This window comes from Herpailurus yagouaroundi, unplaced genomic scaffold (genome assembly GCF_014898765.1).
Source record: "Herpailurus yagouaroundi ecotype Mexico unplaced genomic scaffold, PumYag 139, whole genome shotgun sequence".
NCBI lineage: Eukaryota > Metazoa > Chordata > Mammalia > Carnivora > Felidae > Herpailurus > Herpailurus yagouaroundi.
This window is the reverse complement of record NW_024412394.1, coordinates 18,232,775-18,243,352: the sequence shown is the minus strand read 5'-3', so window position 1 is coordinate 18,243,352 and position 10,578 is coordinate 18,232,775. Positions and strand designations below refer to the sequence as shown.

At 39.6% G+C, this 10,578-nt stretch overlaps 1 protein-coding gene across 1 annotated transcript; it reads right to left on the bottom strand.

Moving 5' to 3' along the window:
- Positions 1-292: 292 nt before the first annotated feature.
- IL17A (interleukin 17A) lies at positions 293-3,462 on the bottom strand. Its single transcript, XM_040473088.1, has 3 exons — positions 3,390-3,462; positions 2,061-2,263; positions 293-596 (listed from the first exon to the last, which is right to left on the bottom strand). The coding sequence occupies exons 1-3, from the start codon at positions 3,414-3,416 to the stop codon at positions 359-361; spliced, it is 468 nt and encodes a 155-aa protein (XP_040329022.1). The 5' UTR covers positions 3,417-3,462; the 3' UTR covers positions 293-358.
- Positions 3,463-10,578: the final 7,116 nt, after the last annotated feature.

Here is a 10,578-nt window from a genome sequence, read left to right as displayed (position 1 = left end):
CAAGTCTGAAACCTTGTCTTAAATAAAATACAAAATAAGGCATGTAATTCATTAAAATGGAATCTTCTACCCCAAAGTTATCTCAGGGTCTATTAAATACACAAATAACTTAAAGCCCTTAGAAAAGCAAACAAAAAGTAAATTGTTACTCAGTCAAAACTCCCATCTTTAGGGAGAGGGAATGATCGTTCAGATTCTATCTCTGGACAAAAGTGTTACCTCTGAAACTTCAATGGATGAACTAGTTTAAGTTTTGCTCTTTCGGCAAATTTCCCTCATGAGTTTGGTCAGAAATGGGGCTGGATCTACTCCCCAGAAAGCCTAACTAGTCTGGGAGCTGGGGCTAGACAGGAAACTCTTATACCACGTGGCGAACAATGGGGGTGACACAGGTGCAGCCCACAGTCACCAGCATCTTCTGCAGCCGGAAGGAGTGGGGACAGTGCCGAGACTCCCTTCGCAGAACCAAGATCTCCTGCTGGATGGGGACGGAGTTCATGTGGTGGTCTTCCTTCCCTTCAGTATTGACACAGCCCCAGTGGAGGCACTTGGCCTCCCAGATCACAGAAGGGTATCTCTCAGGGTCCTCATTCCGGCTGCAGGGAGACAAATGCAAGGAAGAAAGTGAATACCTGGTAAAGCAACAGGAAGGAAATCAACTAGGGATAGACAAAGGGAGGCAAATTCACAAGGTGACAAATTACAGGCACTGCAAATTCCCTGAGTGCTGCCAGTCTGAAAAAACAGTTTGGGGAAAAGTTAGATTTTTAAGCACGTGAAATGTTAAGGAATAGCATGATCAGTGTTTCCCAGTTTCTTTGAAGAATGAACCAAATAAGATAGGCTGAGACTGCAGAAAGGATTTAAGTTTGATATAAAGGATGATTTCTTAAGGTAAATCTGATAGACAAAGACCAACGGAATCATTTAGAAATAAGATAGCCATTAATCTCACTTCATGAAGTCTATCTTTGAAACAGAGAAGGCATCAAAATTTTATCTGACAGCACAGTCATGGAACAGAATCCAGAGCTGACTTGAAGGGCTGGAAACAAAAGGTGAAGCCCCTCTAAACTCTTCTCCCCCTCTCTCCTCTAGTTGAGTGAATAACCTGCCTTGACTTTTGAACTATTCTTAGTAATGGGAGGAGGAGAAACCCCACAGTCAGGTGAATCTATAGGCACCATGTAACTGAGTCTTATTTGCATAAACTCGAATCACTAAAAAACATTTTGTATCTAATCTTTATGGGGTCAAATATTAGATGTACTAAAGATCAGCAAATATAGGTCTATTGGTGATGTAAAACAAAACTATCTAACTCAAAAAGGGGTGGAAATACCCACCATGTTATTTCCCCCCTGGGATTCAAACTATCTTAACCCATTGCTAATATGACCAAAAAAAAGGAAAAAAAAGGTATAAGAATCCAAGTTAATTACTAGTAATTTTCAACCAATCATTTAAATGGTAGTTCTGGTAAAAAGAATTTAAGCATTAATTTTCTATGATACATTTCTATTTTTTAAAATAAACAATAGGGGCACCTGGGTGGCTCAGTTGGTTAAGCGTCCGACTTCGTCCCAGGTCATGATCTCACGGTTCGTGGGTTCAAGCCCCACATCAGACTCTGTGCTGACAGCTCAGAGCCTGGAGCCTGTTTCAGATTCTGTGCCTCCCTCTCTCTCTGCCCCTCCCCCACTAGCACTCTGTCTCCCCCTGTCTCAAAAATAAATAAACATTAAAAAATTTTTTTTAAATAAATAAACAATAGACTTAGGGTGTCCTAAATATTAGAATAAGGACCGCCATTAATTTGGGTGGGTTTTTGGTGTCAGTGACAATGAAATCTAATGGATAGGTGTTCTCTGGGAGAGGTGGTCCTGCGCTCTGTCAAAGAAGTCTATAGAATGTCATTTGAGAATCATTGCTTTGCACAATGGCCCTTCCAAATCTGACTCATGATTCTAAGTAAAATCATCCTCAAGGTGATTTAACTAGAAGTCTGATGCATAAAAGATAGAACAATACAGAGATTTTTATCTGGCGCCATTACGTACTGCAGGCTCCATGGTGAAGTGGATCGGCGGTAGTAATCCAAGGGCCTTCTGGAACTTTTATTCCCGTTAAGAATATTCAAGTTGACCTTCACATGCTGAGGAAAATTCTTGTCCTCGGTAGTTGGGCATCCTGGATTTTGTGGGAATGCTATTCCTGTCCTCACTATAGCCATCAGACAGAGCAGCGGCAGCAGTGATGGGAACTGAATGGGAAAGAAGAGAGAGGTGGATAGCATGAGAGAGATTGGATTAGCATGTGGTTTTTGTTAACAAATTGTGATGATTATTGTGTTCCTAATCATAGAGAGCATACTATGTTCTAGGACAATCTATAATAAATTTTCAGATCAGTTAGATGAAAAACTGGTATTATGACCAAAGGTTAAGGTTAAGACCATGGAGTGTTTACCAGTCTTGAACAGTCTTCCTTGGACTCAGAAGAGACACATGTTTTTACTGATTGGCAGTACTTTTAGTAAAAAATGGCAAGTCATCACGCTGTTGGTACATGCATCTCTGTCAGGTCACTGGGGTAATAAAGGCCTTGATTTTCTGGGAGGAAATTGTCTCCTGAATGATTGTTCTCTGTCCTAGCATTCTGTGAAATCCTATGTGAAGTCCAATGTTCCCCTTAAAAGAAAGTGCTGTAGAAAAATGTGTGTGGTATCAGTATTCACCTGAGAAATGCTGGGCAGAGACATTCAACCCCAAACTGGCCCCCGCTCCCCCTTATGTTTTCTTATGTATATTTTCCAGTTTTTCTAAATGCACGTATATTGATTCTGTAATCAAGTTGGGTTTCAAAAGATGCTTTAAGTTAAATATTTCAAAAATATAAAGACTATTTTCTCTGAACCATAGTAACATGTGTCTCTATTAGAATAGATAGGTTTGGTGTATGAGACTATGGTGTAATAACAGGATAATGGGAAGGAAATTCAGTCCTGCAACTAATTAAATCCTCAAGGATGGCCTTCCATTTTATTTTGGAATAAGAAAAATGCTGTGGCAGAATTCTATCAAATCCCTTGTACTGAGAAAAGCAGATTTATAATAAACATTCCTTCTCACCACACAGCATCATGTGACACTTCTCATGTGGTTTAGCCCCAATCTAGCTATCTTTCAGTTTTAATCTCATCTTTCAAACTGATGTGTATCAGTCCTTGAAAATGCTATAAAGTGGACGAGTATCTACCAAAGCTTTCATTTCCTATCCTATATATGCAGTATATCTCCATGGTTAGAATCCAGAATTTCATGGCTGCATTCCAGAAATATTATCTGGTCCAAATAAGCAAGAGCATTGTATGTCAGTGCAGGACTCACCGTGGATGAAGTTGTCCCAGGAGCCATTGTAGTTTCTTCCACCTAGCTGGAGAAGGATGAGATTGTGCCTGCTGGGAGATGGATAAAATGTAGCGCGAGCTTCTCCCTTTTTATAGGACTTTGCTCCTCTGTGGTCACCTACGTTGGTGTGTTGAAATGGGTTCAAGGGTGACACCATTTTAGTGAAAAGTTCCGTCCTCAAATGAGGTCAGAGAAGAACCTCCCCTTCATGACGGGTAATACCTCAGAAGGAAAACGGAAGGGCAAAAATTCATGTTTCGAAAGATTCGTGTCTTCTCTTTGGTCTTTAAGGAACTGTTACTTGTCAGAAGCTGAGCAAAGATGCTTTACTTATGAGCTGATATCATTTATTTATGGCCATATATGAAGCTGCCGTAAGAGCTATGCTTTATTTTAATGGCTCATGGGAAATTAAATGTTTGACACAACGTTCAAGACTTCTGGTATCATGTACCTTGCTTTCCCATTTGATAATTCCTTTCCTCACCAGATTCACTGCCAGATATTGTGGAGGCCATTGTAGAAACTACTCAAGGTCTCACCATATAAACAAACAATTGAAAAATGAATAACTAATTTAATGATAGGAGGATATATTATTTCATTGCATTAACACCTGCTTTGTTGAATGTTTACTCTGATCAGGAAACTAATAATTAGGTTCAAGAGACATGAGCTTTACTATTAAAGGCATGTCTAACACTGCATGTTACCAAGCAACTTGTTAACTTGTGCAATTCTTCAGGAGGAGGGAGATGGATATGAAGGAGTGGAGGAGTATAGCCGTACAAAGGAAGGAGTTGAGAATGAAGATAGGGCCTGAAGAAAGGTGATGGAAGTAGAGATAAGGACGGCAATGGAGAGTAGAGAATGACAGGAAGGGAAAGTAAGAAAGAGGAAGGATAAAAATGAAAGAGAGAAGGAAATGGTTCTCTCCTTCCTTTTCTCTTCAGTCTAAATTAAATGACTTCGATTTCAGGTCCTTGAGAATAGCTCTCCCTTAGGAACAATAAAGACTAGCATGGGGATGATAAAGATGAGGGGTCAGGGGGTACAGATGTGTCTGGCCACATGTCATCCTCTCTCTGCCCCCTCTACCCAGTGAAGTGAATGATGGCTCCCAGGTCCTTGCAGCTGGTATCTCATGTTATACATGATAATGTAGCAGTGCTCACTAGCAGTTCTAACTCAACAATTGGGGTATATAAGAAGTCTGCTGGACCTTGGGCCTGTTTGCCCTGAGATCCATTCCTCCTTGCTCTGCTCTATTCTGTGTCTCAGAGGATTGACCCCAAAAGCTGTTTTCTTACTCTTCTATCAGCTGATTTCCAACTAGATTCAGCCAAGGGGAAATTGGACAGAAGAGTGGGAATGGGGAGAAGGAAAGGGGGGAAGAACAAAGGGTACTTACTATGTCTTCTGGAGCAGTGCTTGTTCTTTTTATCCCTCTAGCCTTAGGATGGTAGTAGCCTCTAATATCAGTCTCCGTTATTATGGTAACCGGTTCCTTGTATTAAATTTCTTCTATTGCAAATGCCTGAAGTCACTTCTGTTTTCTTGGTAGACCCTAAGTGATCAGTGAGGGAGGCCACGAGCAGCTGATCTCAGTGGCAACAGTAGATGAACTTGATAAGTGAAGCAGATACAGATAGAAGTGGAAGATATAGCTTCTCCTGATTTCCCTAGTTCTGGTGTTGATATCATCTATTCTTGAAGGCATGGAGTCACTATGAGCTTTCTAGTTCATCATCTATATGTGATCAGGTAGCAGTCTCAGAAGCTGCTGTGTCTTTCACATCTATTGCCTATTCTCAGAACTGCTCCATTCCTAACTTAGACTCTTACCCACTTGAACTATTTTAATAGTCAACTTTGCTCTTCCCAATTGCTGCTTTATACCCATCTTCAACATTCCTGCAGTAATCCTCAAAGCATGGTTCTGATTGTGCCTTTTCTTGTCCCATTAGCTTGCATACAGAACAAAATACAAAACCTTGAGCATTTCAAGTAGTATTTGAGTTAGTGTTTGAGATGTGCAAACTTTGTAGCTTTGCCTCCCACCATGCTGTATGAACTGGGCTCATGGGGTCCCGATTGTCTTCCTTCTAATGTCTACATGCTTTTTTGTTAAGGTATTATCTCTAAAGTGCTCTTCTCAACCTCAAAATGTTGCTAGTCCTTCCAGAACCTGTTCAAATGTGTCTTGTAGGTCTGGAGGTCTTTCTTGATTTCCTTAGTTGGAATGAACAACTCCCATAACATATAACTTATACATACATCTCTAGTCATTTTTGCTTCATTTTGTACTGTGTTTTATTTGGCTGGAGAAAGTATTGGAGAGCTGCCTCCAATACTTCATTGGGGGAAAGCTGACTCTAGCTATTCTCCCTACTTCCTGCCTCCAATGAAATCCAGCCTGCGTGCCATCACTTGAAATGCCAACTCTTAAAATAAGAATGGGGAAACAGGAGCACCTGGGTGACTCAGTCGGTTGAGTGTCTGACTCTTCATTTCAGCTCAGGTCATGATCCCAGGGTGTGGGATCAAGCCCCGCATAGGGCTCTGCTTTGAATGCGGTGCCTGCTTAAGATTTTCTCTCCCTCTGACACTCTCCCCTGTTCTCATGTGTGCTCTCTCTCTCTCTTTATAAAAAAAAAAAAAAGGGGAAAAAAAGGTAGGTTTTCACAAAGGTGTATTTTGAAGTGGTGGTCAGAGCTGGGTATGCCCAGTCTTAAGTAGCACTGGTTTCCCAGATGCATACTTGAGCTGAAAGCCTGTCCTTCCTGGAGGAATGATCAGAAGCACAAAGATGGTGTGAAGAATGGGGAGGGCCCTTCCTCTGTATTTGTCTACAGAGGCAGCTGGCTCAGGTTTGGGTTGCTGTTGAGATTGGGAGAATGCTACACAGAGAATTAGGATGCCTAGGACACTGGACAAGAAGACACTTGTGTATTCAATGGCTCTCCCATTAACTACCCATGCCTTTGGGTATCTCATGTCTTTGAGGCTTAGTTTCCCTCTTGATAGAATGAGTTTTTATATCAGGTAATCTTTGATTATTTATGAAGTTTCAAGGAAAATTCAAGGAAATACAAGGAAAATAGTAGGAGAACAAATAAGAGCAGTAAATTAGGGGTGATTATTTTGTTTCATGATTTTCTTCAAGTTTCTCAGTCTTGCTTCTTTGAAGACTTGGAAACCAGATGTCCACAACACATGGGGAACTACAAATTGGGAGTTGGGACCTAGGTGAGGAGAAGAGTAGCTGCTGGAGACTGAACAATATTCCTGGGAGCCAAATGTGCACTTGAGGAGATGACATTGAGGAAAGGTTTGTGGGCTTCTTGACTGAGGGAAAAGATTTTCAATGCTCCTTGACATTATTAGGACATAAAACAGAATTTCTTTCTAATTATAATAGAGAATAATGCAAGAGGTAGAAAAAAATTTTCTTCCTTTTGCATTCAGGAGAGAGTATTGTGGAGTCTTCTGTCTAGATGTAGTGGAAAATTGAATCTGTCATTAAAAAATAAAATAAATGAGCTAATTTTGAAAAAATTCTTTCTTAGGTGGTGAAGTTACCATTGAAATACCATTGGGCTTTTTTATTTTTATTTTTTTGAGTATAATTGACACACAATGTTATATTAGTTTCAGGTGTACAACATAGTGATTCTATTAGTTTATATAAATTTATACCTTATGCTATGCTCAGCACAAGTGTAGCTACCATCTGTCACAATACAGTCTTTATTCTTTAAAAAATTGTTAATGTTTACTTATTTTTGGGAGAGAGAAAGAGTGCGAGTTGGGGGAGCAGCAGAGAGAGAGCTGTCATCAGAGAGCCTGATGCAGGGCTCGAGCTCACAAACCATGAGATCATACCTGAGCTGAAGTTGGAAGCTTAACTGCCTGAACCACCTAGGCGCCCCATGATATAGTCTTTTTAATTTCTATTCTACAGCCTATGTATGTATGTATTTATTTATTTATCTTAAAACTTTTTTAAATAGTTTATTTAGTTATAGAGAGAAAGAGAGAGCATGGGCAGGGGAGTGGCAGAGAGAGAGGAAAAGAGAGAGGGACAAAGAGAGAGAATCCCAAGCGGAGGTCTATGTGGGGCTTGAACTCATGAACCGTGAGATCACAACCTGAGCTGAAACCAAGAGTCAGATGCTTAATTGACTGAGCCACCCAGGCACCCCTCTACAGACTTTTAAAATAAAAAAATAACAATAGTCTGTCTTAGCATAGGAGGGGTAACTGTGCCATCATTAGTGATAAGTGTGTATTATAATTTAAAGGCAATGGCTATTCAAAGAAGTACATGCCATTTTATTTAATGCCCTGCACATCAATAGAAAGACTCCTTTTCTCTTGATTTTGATCTGAGAGAGGGAAACAGTAGCTGCAGAGAATCCCGTTGAGTTTTAAATCTGGAGGCTGATATTGTAAAAATGGTCTAGCATACAGCAAGCAAAATCAGACACTTAAAATGAAGATATGATATTAAGGGAAGAGAATGTTTGCAATAGGGAGTCATCTGGAGGGTCTTGGAGAATTGCCAAAGTCAGGATTTAACTAAGATCCACGTTTAGATTTAGCTTATCAAGGTCTAGATCATCTATCCCCAACTTCAAATATTAATGGTGCTATGTACCAGAGGCTCAGCTTTGAGGTTAAAACTGTTGTCTTGTGAGAACCAGGACTCACTACATATGAAATTAACATGACTTATTAAATAGGAAATATTAATCTTAATATCAGCTTGATAGTATTGTTGTTTCTCTCCAGCATAACACAGTTAGGTATGCACAATGGCTGTGTTGCTGAGGGCCATCCTGAATGATGAATTTTTGGGTGGGAATACTGTAGGGGTAGGTACAGGCTTCCTCTGGAATCCCTGGTGGGGAAGTTTCCCCTCCTTAGATGACAGGGTGGATTGAAGGAATGATTGACAATGAGGACAGGGCCATTGTTAATGGGTTGGTGAGTGCTGAGAGATGAGAGGCAGAATCCTCTTCAGCATTTGGATTCTATTTTTTTTTACGATTGGTCATTCCAATTCTTGGTGAGTTGTTCCTTCCTAATGAAGATACAAGTGAACAGCTCCTTTGAGTAACTTATTTTCTTCTACTGTTGGTTTTTGATGTTGCCCCATGTAGTCCAGACCAGACGATTTTTATCTGAGGAAATCAGATCACAAAACTGTTTGAACATCTTTAAAAAATAAACCTAATCTATTTGGTAAAAAGAACATTGAACAGCGATTACATTATCCATGTGAAATATTTGATTCTGTTCCTGTAACTTCCAAATAGTGCATAATGACTTTATCATTTATCTCATAAGTGAGACTTGCTCTTACACATCTTTTCCATCCCCAAAGCACTGACATAATGCCTGGAAGCTCTGTAAGAGACCAAGCCATGTAAGAAGGAAGACACCTCACCTCACATCATCTTCAAACAACCACAGTCTATCAGTGTTTCCCCAATCCCTACACTAAAATCCACAATCACACACATCATATGAGTGTGTCAATTTCTCCTTTGAGTAATAACTACTAACCTCATGGAAACCAAGCCTCTTCCTTAGATGGGTTTCTCACTAGCTTTTTACTGAAACACTGATTTAAAGTGGGTCAGAAAACTTTCCATTTCTTTTCAAACAAATAAATTTAGAATTCTATAACTATACATTAGCAGGCACATGCAAATTTGTTTTATGTGTAGCCTTCCCTTTGGTAATGCTGACTTCATTTTATACTCCGAGAATTAAGGTCAGTAAATGACTGAAGTTTCAAGTCTGAACGGATGTCACTGAAAAGTAAGGTCTAAAACAAGCAAACCAAAACCACACACACTAAAGGTGGGCTACCAAGATATCACCTTTATTTTCTTTTCAGAAATTTTGAAGTTAACGTGATTTAGAGACAACCACAGAATGCATTGAAAAGGAAAGATACAGTGTATGAATTGCTAACTGGTTTTTCTTATTTAGGGAATACAGAGTATGGTGAGGTGGCTGCTCCATGAATTGGAAATATGGTAAAATCGATACATAATGGTGCTGCATCCCTTATTCCAAAATGCTCTGAAGAATTTGAGATGATTTATAACAAAAATTCAAGTAATAAAGTATATAAAAATATGAGTCAGGCCCATGGAACAGAGTCAAAAGCCAAGTTCCAGGAAAAGAAAACCCAAATTCATAGTCCATAAGTCCAATAAAGACCAACAAGGTTACTCTAGTTGAGGTTTTCATTTGCCTCTGAGCTTTCTGGCAGCCAAATAAAAAAAGTAGATATGCTCAGTTAGGTAGTTCTCATTATGAGCAAGGAAGAAGCTAGCTTGCTAATTTCTTAGAGGAGATGGAGGTTTTCCTATCCTTACATTTTGAAGGAAAGTTTTTGTTTGGGGTTTATAAAGGACAAGTTTTTGACATTAGACATTCCTATAATCAGATCTCAACTACACATTAGTAGCTGTGTGCCCTTGGCCAAATTATATCACCTGAGACTCAGTTTCCATACCTAAAAAACGGAGATAACAATAAACCATGACTCATAAGGAGTTGTGAGGAGTGAATTAGATAACATTTGTGGGATAATATATGTGTGTATTAAGTGCTCACTGGATGTTGGTAAAATATTAACTTTATCAGAATGTCAGGGCATGAGAATCTGTCAGAATTTGTCAAAATTTTGAGAGAAGAGAGGCACGGGTTCTGAGGGATACTAGTTGTCTGATCATTTGAATGTCCACTCTGTGAGGAAGTCGGGGAATTTCTTCAGGGTTCCATATGGCCGGGACGAAATAGCCATTCCATTCAACAAAGTTTCTTGAGCACCTATTATGTGCCAGGCACTGTGCTAAGCTCTGGAGACACAGCAGCGTACAAACAGACAAGGACCTGCTTTCAAGGGGCTGACATGCAAGGTAATACAGGCCCTTATTCACATTTTGTATTTACCAAACTGTTGGCTAATAATAAAGTAGGTTTTTAAGGTACTTAGATAACCTTGAAACCAGTGCCCTGGATAGTAGACATAGGCATTCTGATTATTGAAAAGGAATAGTTCCTGCTACAAATTATTAATCTCTTCTTCTGGTTTACATATTGTACTAACAATGAAGGAATTTCGAGGTTTACATATACTGTATGG

Bases quoted from the DNA above. Each gene is read 5' to 3' on its own strand.
- IL17A (XM_040473088.1), bottom strand. From the start codon at position 3,416: ATGGCTCCTGGGACAACTTCATCCACG. The intron at 2,264-3,389 runs GTGAGTCCTGCA...TTTCCCATTCAG, and splicing joins CTGGGACAACTTCATCCACG to TTCCCATCACTGCTGCCGCT. The intron at 597-2,060 runs GTACGTAATGGC...GTCTCCCTGCAG, and splicing joins ACTTCACCATGGAGCCTGCA to CCGGAATGAGGACCCTGAGA.